This window comes from Propithecus coquereli, unplaced genomic scaffold (genome assembly GCF_000956105.1).
Source record: "Propithecus coquereli isolate 6110/MARCELLA unplaced genomic scaffold, Pcoq_1.0 Scaffold218, whole genome shotgun sequence".
NCBI classification, from domain to species: Eukaryota; Metazoa; Chordata; class Mammalia; order Primates; family Indriidae; genus Propithecus; species Propithecus coquereli.
The window spans coordinates 2,024,137-2,046,172 of record NW_012146967.1 but is presented as its reverse complement, the minus strand read 5'-3'; the positions used below and the strand labels follow the sequence as shown (position 1 = coordinate 2,046,172).

Sequence of the window (22,036 nt, the reverse complement as noted above, 5' to 3'; positions counted from 1 at the left end):
GCTTCAAATTAGCCTAGTAAATCAAACACACACACCAGAATGAAGGCCTAGTTACTAAGCAGCCCCATTTCTGTTTCTGGACATAAGCTGGAGAAGTTGAAACTTACACTAACTCAAAAGTGATATGAAAAATTCAACCAACATTGAAAGTTAGCCCATTCCTATTTGTTGTAAAAAGAGAATAAAGAGATTTCCCTCAGCCACGGCATGGTGGCTCCTGCCTGTAATCTCAGCACTTTGGGAGGCTGAGGCTGGAGGATCGCCTGAGGCCAGGAGTTCAAGACCAGCCTGAGCAAGAGCAAGACCCCGTCTCTACAAAAAATGGAAAAATTAGCTAGGCATGGTGATGTGTACCTGTAGTCCCAGCTACTTGGGAGGCTGAGACAGGAGGATCATTTGAGCCCAGGAGTTGGATGCTGCAGTGAAATATGATTTTGCCACTGCTGGGCAACAGAGCAAGACCCTGTCTCAAAAAAAAAAAAAAAAAAAAAAGGATACTTCCCTCACAAGAACCTCATGATGATTGGGATAACGTACGGACAGTACCTGGCAGGTAAGCAGATGCCCAGTAAATATCAATTTTCTACCGTCCGCATCCCTTTTAGTCATTTCTGTCCAGTGAGATGTCTAAATTGGTTCCACAGCTACTTAGAACACAGATAAATGCTCCCTACTTTATAACTCGTCCATCAGTTTTCAAACTGTAGTGTGCACAGGAATCCCTTGCAGAGATTATTAAAATGCAGTCCTGGGTCCCACCCTGCAGAGATTCAGCAAGTTGGGGTAAAACCTAGAAATCTGCATTTTAAATCTTTATTAGGATTACTTAAAATGTATTTGTATTTCACTGTTGTGTTGGCATCAAAATGCTTATCTGGGGATGTCACATTTACACATCAGAATCAAAAAATTTTTTTTAATTGGCACAGCACCTCTGAACTGCTTTGTAACTAAAAATTTTAAGATCACCCTGTTTTAAAATTTCCTTTATTTCTTTAGATCTTTATGAAACATTTCATCTTCTGCAGATCATAGTGCTTTATTAACAAATTCATGTGTTCTTTTCCCATTCTTTAATACAAAAAAATTATTCATCAGTTATTTTCATCTGACATTTCACTAAGTACAGAATTCATAAGGTCAACATTATTAGAGCAGTCATTCAAGTGGGTCACACAAGTTTATCTTCATTGTGCCAAATACCCACTCAAAGGATAAGATGAATAACAGATGCCTCCAGGTGTATTCAACAACCTTAGTTTCTTGACATGAACTAGTCCTGTTTAACAGGTCAAACTGCTAGTCTACGTAAATAAGCTGGAAAAGACTCAAGTATACAGCTGTACATATCATCAAATGGCAAGGTCATTTCCGTAAGAACTTCTATGACTGTACATTAGTACAGTTTTCTGCTATCTTTGCAAAAGCCCCTCTGAACAAAGTTATAGTTCAGAATTTAAAAAATCTTAATGAGATAAAATGTACCAGGTCGCTTTTCTGTAGCAGAAATTAATTACAACCATTTTTCCTCAAGCAATTTTAAAGACAAGCAAAGTTGAAAATAAATATGCAATCATACAGTAAACTGAAATCTGAACTTAGAAATTCAGATACAAAGCACACTGGCAGGGTCTATGACTGTAGAAGATAAATTAGAAAGATAAACTAGCAATGAAGCAATAATTCCTTCCAAATAGCAGGAAACAAGTTCTCCAATACCATTATTTAGTGTTCACCTATTAATTTTTAAAATCCCCTCTAATTATGACATTTGAGCAAATATACCAACAAATACCTTAAATCATACTGCATGAAATAAATGACCATTTAATTCCTAATGAATTGTATGAACTCCTTAATGACTTTTTAGGTCTATATATAATAGAAAGATTCAGTAACCTTTGTACAGTTGCTTAAAATCTGCTGGTATTTATGAAAGCTTTTAAAATTAAATTCTTATTCATTTGTTAATCCACATTATTAATGTAATACTCTTAGTGTTCTACAACCATTTAAGCCTCAGGTGTTAGGGCGATCTGTTTCAAGTTCTGCAGCATGCTATTTTGACTTATTTACTGCAGGGAATCACCCTCTGTTCTGTCCTTCCCCACAAAAAAAAGTTGACAGAATAGAGACAAATTTCCAGATTTAAGCATAAAGAAAGTTAAGATTTTTCAGGCTTGGATTATAACCCTTAGTTAAGACAAGTATATATGCCAATTGTTAAATTTTTATGAAATTGAACATAAAACAAAAAAATTTCAGCTAAATCATATTCTTTGAGAATGAATGAGGCATGATGAGACACGTTAATAAGATGTGACATGCTTCTCATCCATAATCAAAAACTTCAATTCCCTGCCTGAAATTGGCTTGAAAAATGGTACAAAGTCTATAGCTGCTTTAAAGAATTTTAAGAAGCCTATATAAACCATTGGATGACTTATATATTAATAGATTTTATATTGAAAACTAATCTATGGAGCCCATTTCATTCAATTTAAAAGTTAGTCCTAACATATTTGTGGTTGCTTTTACTGTGTTTTTAAAAAGGGGTACTACTATAATTTAAGACATCCTAGAGATAGTATAGATGTGAAGGATTCTTTTTATGTCTTCGATGCCTTAGGTAATTCTTAAGAGCTTAAAATTATTATTTGTTCCTCCTTAATATGAAACTCCTGCAACATAGCTTTTGACCAGTAAATAAATGTTCCTTAGGCACTGTGAGGTGTATTAATGATGGAACATGAACCCAGGTTGAAGTGTATAATTTGATTTTAACTACTAACAAGACAGTTAACAAGCACTATCTTACCCACTGACAGCAAGAAATAACTTTATCCCACTACTCCTGAGATTCTAAAGAGGGAAAACTAATTTCACAATCTTTAAAAGAATCCATAGATAATTCTAAGAACTGCACAATACTTAGGGTATTAGAAAAGATGTTTTCTTTTGTAAGGCATCAATAATTAAATTAATAAAATGCATATCTAACAAAAGATGGTTAACACTCAGTATCATAAAACCATTTATCTTTTCTTTTAAACTTCCCTAATTCCTGCTACTTTTGCCAACTTAAATAAGAAAAGAATGCCTCTTGACCTAATCAACTATGGTTATAAAAAAACTAAGACATCTGAAACTATTAGGCACATCAAAGGTACAGTTTATGTAGTTCAAGGTTCCCTTCTTAAGGGGCAGATGAGTTACCTGGAACATTATACATGTGGAACTGTAATAAAGATCATCTACTAAATTCAACTTTCACATTTTTAGTCAGACTGAAAGACTTATAGTAAATATTCAAACATACCGTATCTTCAGTTACAACTGAATAAGTATAACATTTTACCAGATAAAAAGCTGAAACTTAAGTATGAGAAACCTTCACATACTGTGCGTGTATTGGTCTCTTCTTTTTAGATGAAAGCCAGTCATCAACACTTTCAACACAGCAGTTTAGAAGATAAATGTCCAAAACAGGTGACTTGGTTATAGTCCATAATTTAGCAATTCAATGCCACTGGCATCATAATGCTGTGGAGAGCAAGTGTATCTCCATATTTTAGTCAGATTTGTCTTTCTTCTTTCCTGTTAAGGGCACTTTGTTTACAACAGCAGACCCAACAGCTGTAACTCCTCCAGCCACAGCAGACACACCCCCTTTCACCAACCCTATTCCCATGGAAGGCACAGTTGTAACAGCTGTTTTGGTCACCTCCAGACTTTTTCCACCAATCCAAGCCACACCACCAATGGTGGCACCAACAGCTCCCTTTGTAACACTGAAGATACCCCCAGTCACACGGGACAACATGCCTGGCTGCTGCTGTGGGTGATCTTTCACTGAACCTAATGAAAGAAAATATCATGAGACAGTCAAATACAAGTCTTTAAAAGAGCAGTACAAATCATTAAGTAAACTAAAACTCCCTGACAATCAGGAGGTTGATTTGATAAGGCCAACCACACTGAAAGACAATGAAGAGCTCTTCCCTCAAGAGTACAGTTGTACCCATGTTTTTGTAATATTTTGGTCTAATGCTAATTCTTAGTATCTACGAGAAGCAATGCTTTAGACTAGACAATTACCACAATATAGAATCCTGTTTTAAATGTTTCCTTTATTTACAGTTTTGCCATTAATAAATTTTATTTTGTATCCTAAAAGGAACATGAAAAAATAAAAAGATACACATTTGGCCTTTATCTCCTTGATTGGATTCAATTAATTATTACTGAAATAATCTTCTTCGTAGAAAGTAGTGGTTCTCAAGGTATAGTCTGGTAAGCCTGATGGTCCCTGAGACCTTTTGGGGAGGTCCACAAGGTAAAAACTATTTTCATAATAATATTAAGATGTCATTTGTCTTTCAATTTCATTCTGTCTTGAGTCTATAGCAATTTTCCAAAAGCTAGATGATGTGCAACAATGTAACAGACTGAATGCAGAAGCAGCTGCAAGAATCTAGGGGACTTTCACTAATCCAAACATTAAAGAGCTTTGCAAAAATGTATAAACAGTATCACTCTGCTCACAATTTTTCATTTTCAAAAAGTTACTTTTCATAAAAACTTGTTAATCATTTAACATGTAATGGGTCTATTAATGAATACACCCACTGGGTTCTTTTAATGAATAAAATATTTAAATATTCAAGTTCTTACTGGTAATACGGTAAGTACTAACAAAGACACAAGCTCTTTGGGGTCTCAATTTTTGAGAATGTGAAAGCATCCTGAAACCAAAAAGCTTTCAAACCTGTTAAATACATTTGGGTTTCTCCTCTATGTGTCCCTTAACAATGTATTTAAAGAGGTAATACTATATAAAAACAGAAAAATATTCATCATTTAAAATTGTAGTAACTACCTAAAATCATTTTTATTCAGATATAAGTAGGGTAGACAAACTACAGCTATGGTTAATACTTAAATCACTGCCTCAGTAATTCTTATGGAAGAGAGTGTGTGCTTTAAGCATCTAGGTAACCTAAGGATTTAGGCAGCAACAACACTTAAGCAATTGAGTTTTTCCTTTTTTAAACTTCAGAGAAAAGTATTTCATAAATTCAGGCTTTAGCCACTGGAAAAGTACAATCTCACACACAAAAAAGATAATTCTTGGGTATACAGGTCCAACTAAGACCACCAAAGGTACTAGGTCCTAGCAGAATGAGGTTATTAGAGAAGGTAACATGGGGAAACTGACAATATTTGATGGAGAAAAAAAAAAATTCTGAAAATCGAGTCTCTGTAATACACAAGGCACGATTATACCTTGAAATAGGTAAATTTTGGAGGTTTTACATTCTATCACAAGTGGTAAAATCTCACTGATTAGTCAAAATAGTGCATAGATACAGCAATGGCTAAATTTCAAAAATCAAATATTTTTATTAAAACTAAGTAATAAGCATAGTTAATATAAATTTTTAAAGGGCTAAAAGACTTAACAGTATAGATGAGCATTTGAATATTATTTAATTATAAAATTGCAATGGATATGATGGTATTTGGAAGTAATTAAAAAAAATTATGATGGAAATGATTACATAATTGGTAATTCTTTTGTAATTGAGGTCAACAGCAGAAGGAAAAGAGGCAAAATCTTGATGTGAGGATAAAACAGCTAACTGTCCCTTGCAGAATATCTCATTAGTAAAATTATCTTGGTATGCCAAATTTGGTACATGTGCATTTAATGAAGACAAATAATTTTTCCTTATCAAATCAAATACATATTAATGCAGGTGATCTCTTTAATTACAGTGTATTCTTAATTACCACCATATAAATTATCTGCTTTGCAGATTATTCTTGTTTAGCAGTTGGTATAGAAAGACATTCCTTAGGCTCTATTCTCTTCTTTGGTAATCATGCTCTTGAATGGCCTTTGTTTATCCCTTTCCTAATTTCTTTCTCACAAAGTCCTTGTTAACTTTTTCATTGAGCCCTCACTTTTCTTTTCAAAACTCCATGGCTCTAGTCCTAAAAAGTAACATAAGGAAAACAGCTGAGCTAATAATTTTCCAGGCTATTCCTCCACCAAACTAAACTAAACTAATCAGCTAGTTCTTCCACCTTCTTTTAGGCTTAAGGATAAGCTTTTCAATGTTATTTTCCTAGCAATTTCATTTCTGCCTACCAATATTAGAAGAAACTTTCAGAGAGTGGGTAACATAACTGGGGAGAAAATACAGTAACTAGAGTCACAACCTCCAGGACTAGCTATCAACATGGAATTCTCCAAGAAGAACACTATTTGGATTAATTTTAATAACAGTCAATACCAAAACCATAAATTTAAAATGCCTGTAGTCATTTTCTGCATGTTGTCAGGACATTCAGGTGTGTAGTTTTTGAAGTAAAGGTAAGAATAAAATGATTCATGATGTCACAATTTTTGAACTAAAAGACAATTATGATTTAGAAAGACAAATTAAGCAGACCCCAAGACCATGTATTAATGTAGGAAGAAAGAGCTACCAATTATAATGTAATGGATAATAGGAGTTTAACAACAAATCTCAAATGCCTCTTGAATTAGGCTGATTTTTCGGTATGCAGGACATTAAAACTAAACATAGTCAGGCAATCCCAGCACTTTGGGAGGATTAGGTAGGAGGGTTGCTTGAGGCCAGGAGGTTAAGACCAGCCTGGGCAACATCTGGAGACTCCATCTCTACAAAAATTTAAAAATCAGCCAGGCATGGTAGCTAGTGCACACCTGTATTCCCAGCTACTTGGGAGGCTGAGGCAGGAGGATCACTTGAGCCCGGGAGTTTGAAGTTACAGTGAGCTATGATCACGCCACTGGGTGAGCCTGGGTGACAGAGCAAGACCCTGTCTCTTAAAAACAAAAAAACAACTAAATATAGTCCATCCTTCCTCCATATCTACCCTTACCCTTTACAAATGAAATGATACCTTTATTTGGAAAATGGTCTTAAAAGAAAAAAAGAACACCAGGAAAACAGACCTTATATAATAAAATGGTGTCCCCATTCACCAATATTTATGCTTGCTTGCTTTTCTTTTTTTGAGACTGAGACTTGCTCAGTCACCGGGGCTAGAGTGTAGTGGTATAATCATAACTCACTGCAATCTCAAACTCCTGGGCTCAAGGGGATCCTCCTGCCTCAGCCTCCCAAGTAGCTGGGACTATAAGCGCATGCCACTATGCCCAGCTAATTTTTCTGTTTTTTGCAGAGATGGGGTCTCACTCTTGCTCAGGCTGTTCTCGAACTCCTTACCTCAAGCAATCCTCCCACCTCGGCCTCTCTGCTTTCTTTTTTTTTTTGAGACAGAGTCTCCCTTTGTTGCCCCGGCTAGAGTGAGTGCCATGGCGTTAGCCTAGCTCACAGCAACCTCAGACTCCTGGGCTCAAGCAATCCTATTGCCTCAGCCTCCCAAGTAGCTGGGACTACAGGCATGCGCCACCATGCCCGGCTAATTTTTTCTATATATTTTTAGCTGTCCAATTAATTTCTTTCTATTTTTGGTAGAGACAGGGTCTCGCTCTTGCTCAGGCTGGTTTCGAACGCCTGAGCTCAAACGATCCGCCTGCCTCGGCCTCCCAGAGTGCTAGGATTACAGGCATGAGCCACCGCGCCCGGCCTTCTGCTTTCTTAATTGACGCTAAAAATGTTTATCTTCAATTATTTTTGGAATATATTTACTGACAAGGTAAATAGGTTGTTTCTTTAAATTTAATAAAAACAATCAGAGCTTTAATTTATCAGAATACTTTTTCCATTCTTAGTGTTACAGATGTGTACTTACCTTCTGGTGGTTCATCACTAAGGTATGATGGGATTTCTTGTTGATTTTTATCTGCTTGATTCATGATCTCCTAAAAAAATCATACAGACACATTTGATTTTAACCTCAACATGTGAGACCACCTCTTATCACATGCTAAATTAAGACTTAATCAACTTGATTCAGATAAACATGTTAAAACACATATCACAAGACTACTTCATCTTGTCTCTCTCCTACTTCAAATTGTAGCATTTAAGAAATACTTTAAATTACACCAGTATAGTGTAAATCTTATCTAAAACATTAAAGAGTGGCAGTCATAATATACAAGCTTTCCTACGTTGTTACTGTGGTGCATCAACTTAACCTGAAAATTACTAATTGAAAGAGACCTAGAAGGTAGAAATTAGTAGACAAAAGTCTTAAATGTTTCCTCTGACAGAATACTGGTTAATTTAATTGTAATTTATTTCACGGCAGGCTTAAAACTTACACCATAACTAAAAAGGTGTTCCATCTGAAAAAGTTCTTTAAAAAAAAAAATGACATCCCTGTATTATAAAGGTGACATTACCAATCTGAATCAGTAAAAAATAGATTTTGATGACTTTTTATTATTCTTACAGCTCTTATGAATAGCAGTAGTAACAGAATTCAACATCTACTATGAAAAATATATATATACTATGATTACCTCTAAGTGAAAGTAAATAAGAAATAAATGAATACATGAAATAAGCTCTGCTGGGGTAAAGAAAACATGATTAGGCTAGGTGAAGTGGCTCACACCCATAACACCAGCACTTTGGGAGGTCAAAGTAGGAGGATCGCTTGAGGCCAGGGGCTCAAGACCAGCCTGGTCATCATAGCAAGACCCCATCTCTAAAAAAAAAAAAAAAAAATTAGCTGGGTGTGGTATTGCATGCATGTAGTCCTAGCTACTCAGGAGACTGAGATGGGAGGATTGCTTGAGCCCAGGAGTTTGAGGCTGCAATGAGCTATGGATCAAACCACCGTACTCTAGCCTGGGCAACAGAGCAAGACCCTGTCTCTAAAAGAAAGAAAGAAAGAAACCATGATTAAACTTTCTCTTCCCAATTTCCTTTACTGTTATATCTTAAAATATTTCCTTTTAAAATTCACTTGACTAAGTAAAGAATAGGACAGGTAAAGACTGGTCTAAAAGTGTTCTTTATGATATACTGTCATGCTTGGTGAGAAAATTAGGGTTGTGATCCCCGCAGTCAACTGAGTATTTCCTGGTCATATATCCTGGGAGCTATATTATCATATATCTACATATACAAGAGATAGTTAAAAGGATATTGTGAAAACAATGTACTTCAATACATTAATTAATTAACAAATATTGATTGAGCACCTTCTCTGGAGCAGGCAATGTTTTAGGAGCATGGGATATAGCAGTGATCAGAGTGATCAGCATAGACCAAAAAAATCCCTGCCGTCATGAAATGGACACTTTAGTGGGCGAAGACAATAAATAAATATACAAAGACTATACTATATGTCAGACGGTATTAAATGCTATGAAAAAAAAGAGACGGAGGGGAAGAGAATGTGATATTTTAAATAGGACAGTAGTCTGTGAAGGCTTCCTTTCCTTCGTGACATCTAAAAGGAGGTAAGGATACAAAACATTTAGGTGAAGAGTACTCAAGGCAGAAGAAACAGCAAGAGAAAAGGCCCTGAAGCAGAAGCTTAGCTGGAAGACTAAGAAGGAACAGCCAGTAAAGATTGGCAAGGGCCACATCAAAGGGCAGTAGAAGAGGAAGTCAAACAGTGAGGTCTGGATCACATAGGCCCTTGCAGGCAATGATGGTGACTGGCTTTTAATTCTGAGTGAGATGGGAAGACTGTGAAGAACTGAACAAAGGAGTGAGGTGTTCTGTTTCACATTTTTAAAAGATTCTGGCTGCTGTGGGGAAAACAAGCAATAGGAGAACAAGACCAGAGGCAGAAAGACCTGTTAAGAGACCACTTCAATAATCCAGGCCAAAAAAAAACGTTGGGAGCTTGGAGGAGGGTGGTAGAGGCAGAGGTTGTGTGAAGTTGGGATTTTCAAAGGTAATTTTAACTTCGTGCAATTCATCCTGCTATGCCTTTAAAACCTAAATCCTGTGTAAGACGAGACTTCACTGCACCCCACAGAGTCCAGCAGCACATGTCATGTGTTTCATAAATATCTTTCAATTGCTCTGCTGAACATCCTGATTCAGGCCACTTACCAACAGCATCTAATCTTATCCTGGTTTGGTTTGTGCACACCATCCCATACATACTTAAGATTCAAAAAGTATAGTAAAGCTATGTAATCTCTTACAGAAAGACCAAAAGAATATCAGCTGGTGTATTACTGGGAAAAGAGGTTCTTGACTGATTTGCCTTAATTTTAAAACTCCCCAAACTGGAAGGTTACATTTATGTCCATTCATATTTATATTTTCTTTGATATATCATCACTGTATGATCATAACAAATCATACAGTATAGTAGTTAAGGCTCTGGGATCAGACAGCCTGAATTTGAATCCCAACTTGACCACAAACTGTAAGGCAGAAAACAAGTAACTTCATTAGATCCTTGCTGTTTAGGAGATTTAAAATAGAAATTAAAGATATTCTAGCCCTAACCCTAAAATGAGAATACTATTTAACAAATTCCAAAACAAAACATGCAGAAATTCCTGGCAGAATATGTGTGATCCTTCTAAGGAATATGACTACTTTGAAGCCACTTTCTTCCCCATTGAACTGTTAATTTCAAGAGGACAGACACCTTTGTCCAGTAATCCTAGTATCTATATACCATACACACAAATCCAAGACATCTGATAGTCAACTGACTACCAGCAGGAGCCACCATACCCTATACAGAACTATGGGGAAATTATATATACTCATACATCTTATATATTTTAGCTGGAGATTAAAAATAGGTGTGACTATGATAGTAACTGCATACATTTCAAAACTGACTTTCTGGTCCCTACCTAACAAATCCCTACTAACAGTCTTACCTTTTCCTCCTAATACAGAATCCCTTTTTAAAAATTCTTTTTCTACATTCTGTCTTGTAACTAGAAAAAGAAGACCATTTAAAAATTTAGCACTGCGTTATACTGTGATAGCATGAAGATACATGCAACTTAATCTACATAATATGAACTGACTTCATCCTTCTGTGGGCAGGCAATGAGGAGCCATGAGCAGAGTAATACTGTCAGATCTGTGCTTTAAAAAGCTAACTGAAGCAAGAACGGATGAAGGACAGAAAGATTCAATACAGTAAATGGCTACTTTAGTAGTCCAGTGAGACAAAATAACAACTTAAAATCTGACAGCTTTTCCTATCTAAATAAATGCTTGGGCCAAAAACCTAGGGTCACCCATGACTTCCTCTTTTTTTACATTCCCATCTAATCATCAGAAAATTGTTGCCTAAATAAATCCATACTATTACCACTTTTCATCACCTCTACTATCACCACTTTAGTCTAAACCATCATAATCTCTTATTCGTACTACTGCAAAATCTCTAAACTGCCTCTGAGCCTTCCACCTTTGCTCTTCCGTCAGTCCAGCCATGGTATACTCTGCTTAAAACCCTTCAACTCCTTCCTATTTTGTTCAGACTAAAATCCAGAGTCCTAACACCTTGGTCTTTGAAGCCATACATCTAACCTCCACTTCCACTCTGATGCTGTCTCCTACCATTCTTGCTCATTCCACTGTAGTAACAGTTCCTTGTTTATCTTTTTTCTGAAAGGCTCTTACCCAAGATATACATGGCTTGCTTCCTTACTTCAGGTACTTGTACAAATATCCTCTTATTGAAAAACATTCCTGACCACCTCATAACAGATGAGCACCCTCTACTCCTCTCCCTACCATTTTCATCTAATCCTTCTCTATTTCCTTCATAACTCTTATTGCCACTTGATCTATACATCTGTTTATTTTGTGTCCCAAGTAGAATGTAAGCTCCATGAGAACAAGGGCTTGGTTTTGTTCACTACTGTATCCCCAGAGCCTTAATCAATGTCAAATGCATGGTGGATACTCAAATACTTGAATTTTTTGTATGAAGTAGAATATAACTTGAGTACTAATGTGAGATAAAAGGAAGAATCTAGGATGTAAGATTTCTAGTGTGAGCAACTAAGTAGAAAGAGATGATGATGAAGACAGGGAACTTAGAAACTTCTTTTGAGAAAAGATGAAGGGACTTGTTTTTGAACAAGCTGTATTTGAAATGCCTTCTGGTCATCCATGGGAATGTTCAGCAGGCAATTGGATTGAAGGGGCCAGAGACTCAACATGTGTGAGTTAGAGCTGAGGTTCTGAGAGTAGTTTGAAGTGATAGCTGAAGCTGTGGGCAGTGGGTGCTATGATCAAGGAAAAGCATAATGAGAAGTAGACTGATAACCTTAACTGGACAACACATCTGAAAATGAAGAGTCAAATGAATACAGATTTATAGAAGGCAAGAGAGGACTTTATAAGCTTCCAAAAGATATACACAATGCAGACATTAAAATAATTTATGATGATCAAATACTACAGGAAAATACTAATGTTATATTTAGAGGATATAAATAGAAGCATATATCATATGATCAAGTTTTTTCTAACGCATATGAAAAGACTGGAAGGAAGCATACCAAAGTGTTAACAAAGATTGCCACTGGGAGTAGAAATTTATATAGCATTTTACATGTATATGTACATATGCATTATATATTATAATATATATAGCATTTATATATTTATAGTATATATAGTATTGATATTTCATATATACATACATATACATATATGTGATTAATATCTGTATTTTAATTTTCTACCATAAACATGTATTGCTTTTGTAATTAAAGAAGAATATACATTTTTAAGTTTTGGAAATCAGTGATATTCATAAATGGTATTTTTAAAGATTATATAGTTCATCTAGTCCTACTTATTCTTAGATTTTATCCACAGATGAAGTTCATCATCTAAAAAACAATGTACTTGAGTCACATAATGCTTTAAGAAAAAGACATCACTGAATTTTGTTCACAGTTATGTCCTTGGTAAGGAAACCCTGACGAACAGCCTTACGCAGGCCATTACTCCATTAACTATACAATATTGTTAAGGACATGACCCACTTACATCCATCACTTGACAGTTCTCATATGGAACTCCACATAAGAAATTTATTTAAAGGTAATTATTCAGAAAATGTCTTGTTTCTCTCAAATATTTAGCATGTTTTAAGATTCACGTATTTTTCTCTTTAAAAGATACAAAAGTGTGATGTGTCCTTTCTACCCTTGGCTTCCAGGAAGCTTATAGCTAAAATCCTAGCTCAACTAGGTAGGCTCCTATGGCCCATGTAGTAGTGTCCTATCCTTCCACCCGATGCACCCCCCTCAAGACCTCCACTTTGGTTGCTGTTTTTCCCTGCTTTGAAATGCGAATATCTTATTTACATTTTTACCATTTTGTTAGTACATGTTTTTGTCATAAGCTGCCAGATAGTATTTGTGGAATAAGTAGGATAAAAAGAAAGTATTTCTATCCACATTAACTTTAAGCATCACAAAAAATGATGCATACCAATATATGGCTCAAAATGTGGTTAAAAAAGAGAAAATCCTAGCTAGAGTCATGCTTTTGAAATGCAGCTTTTTAAAAGTAGGCAGTGGTATGCCAGGGACTTCAAGAAACCACAGGAGAGCAGTGATGCACGCATTTTACTCTAAAGTAATTTAAAATACTGTTTTATTTTTAAATGCACACACATTAAAAAGTAAAATGAAAAGTGCTTGGATATTTTTAAAAAATAACTAGACTTTCAAGAAATTTCATTCTTGCCTGGGGCTGCTTCAAGATGTACTCTCAGACTTATCAGCTTTCCCTGGCCAGCCCAACCGTACGCCCACTCCCACCGTCAGTTCATTCTGCCCTTACATTAGGAGTATTTCTGTAGAAGAGTCTGAAATATAGAAAGCTAGATATTTTCATATAAAAATATTCAGTTATTATACAGAAGTGTTCATTTAAAATTATTAACAGTAGTTACCAACAGGATTATCAATAAACAACAAAGTAGCAAATCTGGAGTCCTGCCAGGCCAGGCATGTCTACCTCGGCTAGAGGGCCTTCAAAGTCCAAGTAGATTGGTTTTTGTTTTATTTTAATGTTTAGGTTTCTTGTACATCACCTATCTTATATAGTATTAAAATTCCTCTAGAACTCTTAGGGTAGTAAGAATTGCGTAAAAGCCACAAGTGTTTGAGATTTTTTTTTCCTGAATTCCTAATTTGATCATAAATTACCTGAGTTACCTTATAAAGGTATTTGCTAAAAATCCTTAACTATCTGTAGCGCCATCTTCACATAAACCATTCCTAACCTTTACACACATATATGTGCCAAACTTTAAGTAATATGCCACTTTATGGATATTACCACATTATTACTAAGGAGAAATACTTTTTATATTACCATATTACCATCCTACTCATTATCACCATTCATTATCATCATTGCAGGAGACCTTTCTCTTAAATTGGGAATTGTGAAGGCAAATTTACACCCCTAATCTCCTCAACTGTTCAAGGTAAATAATCTAACAGAATTTAAAAGTATGTAAGTAGAGGCCAGGTGCAAGTGGCTCACACCTGTAATCCTAGCACTCTGGGAGGCCAAGGCGGGAGGATCACTTGAGCTCAGGAATTTGAGACCAGCCTGAGCAACAGTGAGACCCCATCTTTACTGAAAAATAGGAAAATTAGCCAGGCGTGGTGGTGCACGGCTGTAGTTCTACCTACTTGGGAGGCTGAGGCAGGATTGCTTGAGCCCAGGAGTTTGAGGTTGCAGTGAGCTGATGCTACTGCACTCTACCTGGGGTGACAAAGAAAGACTGTCTAAAAAAAAAAAAAAAAAAAAAATATATATATATGGAGAGAGAGAGAGAGACAGACACAAGTATCAACTGACAGTAAGTTTCAAAATGACCATTTTAAAATGTTACCCTTAAATGATACAGTAAACAAAATTATTAAATTCTATACAAATCATCTGCCCTAAACTCAGAGTCATTATATACCTGGGCCCTACTATGTGCCAGGCACCATTATGCACTTAAGATTTCAGTGTGATTAAGGGCACACAGGCACTACTCTAAACCAGAGTTTACAATCTAGTGGGAATACACTTTTCCAGCACTTACCAGTTTAGTGAGTCATTCATTCAAGAAACAAAATATATCCGCTCTCTGGAGCTCATAATGCAAACAAGTTTCTATTAAAAACATACTTTCCTAAGAAAGGCAATAATTACAGACAACAGCTTATTCCATGGACATAAATCAGTTCTACCTTTTGGTCCTGATATGTGAATAAACTATTACAATACCAACTAAAACTCATTATAAATGGGTTCTTAAGAAATTGCAAAATGTGAAAGACATCTTTGCTATAGACTGTACATCATGACTGCAAACTCATCAGCAGTTACTTTTAGCATTATGTGTGGAGAATAATTCTTGTCCAGTACAATGGTATCACAGATGTGGCAGCTGGCAAATATATTGAGCAAGGATTAATAACACCGCAATTCCCTAGAGGGTAATTTATTCCAATAATAGAAATAAGTAAACAAATGCCTCTTGGGAACCTTTTTTCTTTTTAAAGGAAAACAGATGAATCAATGTTGTTTGGGGTTTCAGTAACATTTTATGTATAAAGTTTTTATTCTTAATGAAAACAAAGTCTGAAAACAGTCCACAAATTTGCTTCTAGGCACCACCCCTGTATGTACCAAAGGAAGTTAAGTAACACTAACATGTTATACAAAGGCTAACTATAAAATACACTGCACAACAGTTTACCTTCAAAGCTGCTTCAAAATACCTGTTATTAAACCTAAGTGCCAGTTTCCTTAGAGAATAAAAAAGATCTAAAACAAATCAGCTAAATACTTATACATATTCTATCTATAGAAACTTTGCCACATCCTCACTTCCATGTTTTAGCTTCTTTGCCAAATAACTGCAAGGAAATTTAAAAATATATTTATACAGAGCTTTAATACATAAGACACCAACAAGCAGTGTACATTAAAACACCAGCTTACTGTTTTTAGGCTTCTCTAGTTAACCAACTATCCTGAACAGGCTGCTTTTAAAGATGGCCCCTGCCCATTAAATCAACAGCAAACAGACTACAAGAAATGCACTGAATCTGGCAAGGCAGAAAAAATAATCTGCTGGTAAAACTTAGAAGTGTACATCTAGTGACAAGTAACAAATGACTTTCAAAATGGCAGTCTTTAAGTGTTGTCCTTAAACATTAAGCAGAATTACAGTACTCCATCCAACCAGAGAACTAGTATACCAGTCATCTTCACTACATTATACCTCATTAGTTCAACCGATATTAATATTTGCATCCCTACTATAAGTCAAAGGCTCTATAGGCACTGAGGCGTCACTGTGAACAAGCATACAAAGGACCTACCCTCAAGGTGTTTATAATCCAGTGAGATATTTTCAGGAAGTAGGAAAAGAACAAATAATGACTGAAACAAAGAAAGGTAAAGATTTTCCTGGAGTTTTAAAAAATCAAATGTGCACACACAGAGAAATCTGCATTTTTATTTGTCTAATATAGCAACTACATTTCTAACGATGTTTTCTATACATGGACAAATTCTTACTGAACTTGGTTTCTGGTACATCTGTTATAACAAAGACTAAAGAAATGAAAATGGAAAAAGCAAAACAGGATGCATATGGGTTTATTAAAGGTTACTTCTCCCTCTCTTTTTAAAGAGTAGGCATGGGCATATACACACATTTACCTGTTGGTGTGATATCAATATTCCTGGGAAGCCTTTGAGAGCACCCACACACGTAGAAGAAGTTTTAAAGGTTAAACAATAGCATATAGCAAATAATCACAGATGGTAAATATTTGCATTTGGAATTTAGCACAGTGTTCACAAGGGCGCAATAAGTCGAATAAGAACTCCCCTCTTTCTCTAGGTGTTTCTAAACCCTTCCCGGCGGCCCCTTCTCTGCCCACTGATCCCTTTAGGTACTAGCAAGTTTTTTTTTTCCTTCTTCTTTCTTTAGCAGAGGGAGTGACGTGGCAGGAGGCAGAAAATGACCCTGTAGGCGCCGTGGCTAGGGCTGAGCTTGGCACCTCCTCCCTCCCCTCCACGTCGTACACCCAGCATACCCCCACTCCCACAGGGTTCCAGAATTTCTATGTAAGAAGGGTTGGGGAGAGGCGATCTGATTGGAAGTATGAGCTAGGGGATCAGTCTTGAAGCTGCGTTGCACAGCAAGCACAGTTTTTATTTAGACTGGGGAGGCAGTGACGGCACCGATGGGTACTCCAGGGCTCCCAGTCACCCCTTGGCGCCACCAGCGCCCCTCTCCACTCCCACACTTTTCAGGTTTAGGTTAGAGTTGGGGGTAGAGCCTTTCTATCCAGGAATGCACTGGGAATGCCCACTGGGGGGCTAAGTCTTGTGTGCCTGAACCCAAGAGGGAGGTTTATCAACAGGTCAAGAGTTAGTGGAGCGAGGATGCCCAGCACACAAGCCCCTCTGCCGCACCCCTCTCCCAGGCTGCTGACGCCCGCCCACCCCCCACCTCCACCTCCACTGCCACCCACAGCCTGACACCCAAGATGCTAAGAATCAGGCGGAGGTCCCCAACCTCCAGCTGCGGAGAGGGAGTCAGCGACGTATAAAGAGGAGTAACCCCAAAAGCGAACCACCATCCGCCCCCAACTTCATCGTGCCCCTCCCTGCGCTCAGTACCCTCAAAAGGCCCCGCTTAGGGCAGCCAGGCCTGGGGAGGTGGGAGGTGAGGTGCGGAAGAGCTAACGGAAGACGGCGAGCGAGGAGGGCAGGAAGCTGGGACTGCGCCCCCTGCCCTCCCAGCCGACTTACTCACCGCCGGGGTCAGGGGCCGGCGCCTGGGGCTGGGGCCGGGCGGAGGGAGTGGGCAGCACCGAGGAGGGCTGAGGCAGCAGAGATAGCCGGCACACCCCGGGGCAGTTGCGGGCTCCGGAGGTGTCCCCTCAGGCTGTGGAGCCAGAAGACACGGTAAGTGGCGGCGGCCTCTGGCTGCGGACGTGGCGCCCGACGCGACCCACCCCCTCCACCGCCTCCTCAGCTCCCGCCTCCTCCCGCGGCTCCGGCTCCAACGCGCACGCGCGCTCATGCACCTCAGGCCCCTCCCGCACCCACCGAGCACACGCCCACCCGTTTGTCGAACTGCCCAGCCCTCCCAGCAGCCCCCAGCCGGCCACGTCCTGACGTGCGCACGCGCGACGTGCCGAAGCCTGCTCCCGCCCCTTCGCCCCCTGGGTGTCTCCGTGGGAACCCCCAGCCGGCCTGCGCGCGCGTCCTCCCGGGGTCTCCCCGCCCCCTTCTCTCCACCGTCCAATCAGATCGGGCGAAGGGCACGAAGCCCGGGACCGTGAGTTTAGCCTCCGCGGCTGCCCGAAGTCCTCGTTCAGCCGCCAAATAACGGTCGTCGGATTCAGAATCTTCGCCCTAGGGAAGGTGGGACGGTCGCCAGTTTCTCCAGCTCTTTCTTCACCAGGGGCCTCAGGCTTCCTGCCTGACCTCCCGCCCTCAGGGGAGTGACGAGCTGGGCCTTCTCTCAGCTGGTCACGTCGGGGCTCTGCACGCCTTTGTGACCAAGTGATAGGGGTGAGGAGAGACGGTGCTTATGTTTGTGTTTTTCGGGCTTTTTTTTTTTTTTTAACTCTTCCTTGCCCTAGAACTGAGCTCCTTGGGAGTAAAAACTTGTCTGGGTCGTCGTCACCCAACGCTTGGTGCAGTGCGGGGGGCTTGCCCAGCTCTCGAAATTTGTTGAAGAGAGTGGGTATGCTTAGTAGCAAAAAGAAAAGTGAATTGGAAATTTAAAAACCTGGCGTGGCGCCGCTTCCTGACTAGGTCCCTCTTGAAGTCGTCCCCGCCTTGGCAAAGGCTCTCCCTGCGGGTCAGGACGGTGTGGAGAAGGGTGTAGCAGTGAGAGGATGTAGTTTCTGGACCCAACTTGTCCAGCTCCGCCTGAGGGACAATGGCCACCTCAGAAGGTGGTTTTGAGGACTGAAGGAGATGCGTTGCACAAAAGCAGCTTAACTAGATAAACGGTATCTATTAACTTTTCTTTGACTTTCTTCCCACACCTGTGAAATGAAGATGGCAATAAATTCATCCTAGGTTTTTTGTGAGAATCAAAAGAGATGGTGGGTATGAAAGGGCTTTATAAACGGCGAAGTCCTGTACATGAAGCAGAAAATACACGTAAAGTCAAAACACACACATGAAGAAGAAAACCCACAAAATGTTTTTCAAATGCTAGATCATCAGGGTGGCGGAACTGAATAATGACTGTTGACAGGGCTCAGAAAAGGACATGCCAACCAAAGAAAGCTTCCTGGAAGAAGCTAATTTTGATCCAGGTCTTAAATGGCGTGGACTAAATATAGTTTATGGTTTCAGCCTAATCATTAATTTATCAAATCAGTGAGTTAAGTCCGCCTAGACCACTGTGCTGAGACTATCAAGATATTTTAGTTTTCCAGAGTGTAAAAAGGAAATTAAAGTAATCTTGTCACCTCAACATGTGGAGTGGATGACTAGCAGGGTGTTTGGATTGTTCCCTTTACCCAGTACGTGAAGGGATGGATACCTCCTCTATTTTCTTGTTATCACAGAAACCTGTGTTCTTAATATGTGACCTTTCAAGGTTGAACTCTGGGTAGAATTATGAAGCGCACAATTACGTTTTGTTTCTTCTTCCCTTTGCACTTCTTTCTGCAAGAGAATTTAATTATTGTAGCCACTCCCAGGAGATTTTGCATTTTTACAGTTATTAAAGCCATAATTCAAAGCAGTGATCGAATCTATCTTATAAACCAACCAAGATATAAAAGAACTCTCTGGGGAGGTTGTGGGAGACCTTCTGAAACTACAAGTATAAGTAGTTATGCATTTCTTGTAAGTCTGACCCTGGTCGTGTTCTATTGTCTCAATTTTTTTACCTATAAAGATGAATAACACCACTCAGTGCTCACCTACTCCTAGGTCTAAAATCAGAACAAATACGATGATCTTGATGGAATGGCTTCTATAGAATGATACTATCTTGATTTGGGGTACCTTGGTGCAACAGAGGGAGCCACAAGGAAGGCAAGCCTTAGTCTTCGTTTTATAGGCTGAATATGGGCTCAATTCTTTTTTTTTTTTTTTTTTTGAGACAGAGTCTCACTCTGTTGCCCTGGCTAGAGTGAGTGCCGTGGCTTTAGCCTAGCTCACAGCAACCTCAAACTCCTGGGCTCAAGTGATCCTACTGCCTCAGCCTCCCGAGTAGCTGGGATTACAGGCATGCGCCACCATGCCCGGCTAATTTTTTTTTTTCTATGTATTTTAGTTGTCCAACTAATTTCTTTCTATTTTTAGTAGAGACAGGGTCTCGCTCTTGCTCAGGCTGGTCTCAAACCCCTGAGCTCAAACAATCCGCCCGCCTTGGCCTCCCAGAGTGCTAGGATTACAGGCGTGAGCCACCACGCCCGGCCCTTGGGCTCAATTCTTGATTCCCATTCTGTGAACTCCCTTTCTTAGATTATTAAAACAAAACATTTATTTCTGGATGTTATTTAAAGATTTTGTAATGTCTTAAAATAATGAGTTCTTCGTGTCTTCAGGCAATAACTTTTAACAGAATAAATTCTTAATACACATGTGTCAATTATCCAGCCTCTTAAATGCCTGAGTTTTCCTCCAGTTGGTTACACACAGAGAATCTTTTGCCTTATTGAAAAACTGGAGAAATTAAATGCTACATTGCTTAATGTGTTCCAAAAGTTAGGGCCAGAAAGAAGCCAGATACCAGAAATGTGAAAGCAAGAAGTAAATTACTTACAGACTGATAGTATATTGAAAGTTAAAGAGATCCAGGCCAACCTTCTACCCAACACATGAATCTACCTCCTGTCATATGCACAATAATAGTTTTCATTGTTGAGTTGTCAAATACTCTTCCCAGTATTTCTATGTAGACTCATTTAAGTGACAAATCACTGGTAGGTCCACATTTTTCCTGTGTTTTACCATGTCTTCGTGAATGTAATGCATTATCCTGCCATTTTGAGATGAACTGAACAATTAACAGCTTTATGTAGATCACCACTCAGTGTAAATAATTACGCTTTTCTATACTGCCTCTCTTACTGCTCTTTGCCTTTCCTGGCACTATTACATGGGCTATTCTTGGTTTTCCTTTCCCTGCCCCAATAGCCTTCTTAATTTTTCCTGTGATATAATTATTATAATTAAGATTTATTTGACATAAGCTCTCAGCCTCTATCTCATTTCTTTCAAATAATCCAGTGAGATAAGTACGTTATATTCCCTATATTCATAAAACTGAGGTAAAGAGAAGTTATATAAGGTCCCACACCTAGTAAAGAACAGACTGTAGAATCAAACTCAATTTTGTCTGACTCTAGACCCCAAGTTCTTAACCACTATATTCTGAGAAAGAGAAGAGCAGTCCTTGACATCCAGCATCCAGTAGATGCTGGCACAGCTAGGCCTTGGTGTTCTCCTGTTGAACAAAAACAATTTTTGAGAATATCAACATTAGACAAGGCCACTCCATGATCACGATGATCAGGACGAAAATAAGACTACTCTCTAGTCATGTCTGAACATAGACAAAAACATGAATGCTGTCCAAGCTACCAAATGAAATACACAAAATGAAAATGCCTAACTAATAAAAGTGTCTGTTGCCTCTTTACCGGTTACAGCTTTAGCCTCATTCTAGTCTTCCTTCTTTCTAGATAAGATTTATTGAGGTATCGAATTATAGAATTGCCCTTACTTCCTGACAATACCCTATTTAGGGTATAGATCAAAATTGTACTTCCTTAAAACCTCCACCAAATCACCTAATGCAAACCCAAATATTAAGTCCTTTCTAACACTCTTTTACTGAGATATCCCATGGCTCCCCATGTGGTGGTTTCCCTTGCTGCAATGAGTAGTAAGCTTGTAAGTAAACAAGTAAATAAACTTGTTCAACCACAGGTATATTCCTGGTGATTTTGGCTAGAGAGCATTGATAATTCTTTCTGGGCTGTTCTATATCGTGCATTTCTACTGAGTGGAAAGCATACTTCTTAGGCATTTCTTGCCAGTCAAATGAACTAGAAACTATC

The 22,036-nt window shown here is 38.5% G+C and overlaps 1 protein-coding gene across 1 annotated transcript; it reads right to left on the bottom strand.

The window, feature by feature from the left end:
* Window positions 1-968: 968 nt before the first annotated feature.
* Window positions 969-17,937, bottom strand: TMEM263 (transmembrane protein 263). The gene is made up of 3 exons (XM_012644733.1): window positions 17,752-17,937; window positions 7,792-7,861; window positions 969-3,858 (listed from the first exon to the last, which is right to left on the bottom strand). Exons 2-3 carry the CDS (start codon window positions 7,853-7,855, stop codon window positions 3,572-3,574), a joined length of 351 nt encoding a protein of 116 aa, XP_012500187.1. The 5' UTR covers window positions 7,856-7,861; window positions 17,752-17,937; the 3' UTR covers window positions 969-3,571.
* Between the last annotated feature and the right edge of the window lie 4,099 nt (window positions 17,938-22,036).

What these genes read in the sequence shown, in the direction of transcription:
- TMEM263 (XM_012644733.1), bottom strand. Translation starts at nt 7,855, where the DNA reads ATGAATCAAGCAGATAAAAATCAACAAGAAATCCCATCATACCTTAGT. An exon ending in TAGTGATGAACCACCAGAAG is followed by an intron (nt 3,859 to 7,791) that starts GTAAGTACACAT and finishes TTCTTTCATTAG; the next exon opens with GTTCAGTGAAAGATCACCCA.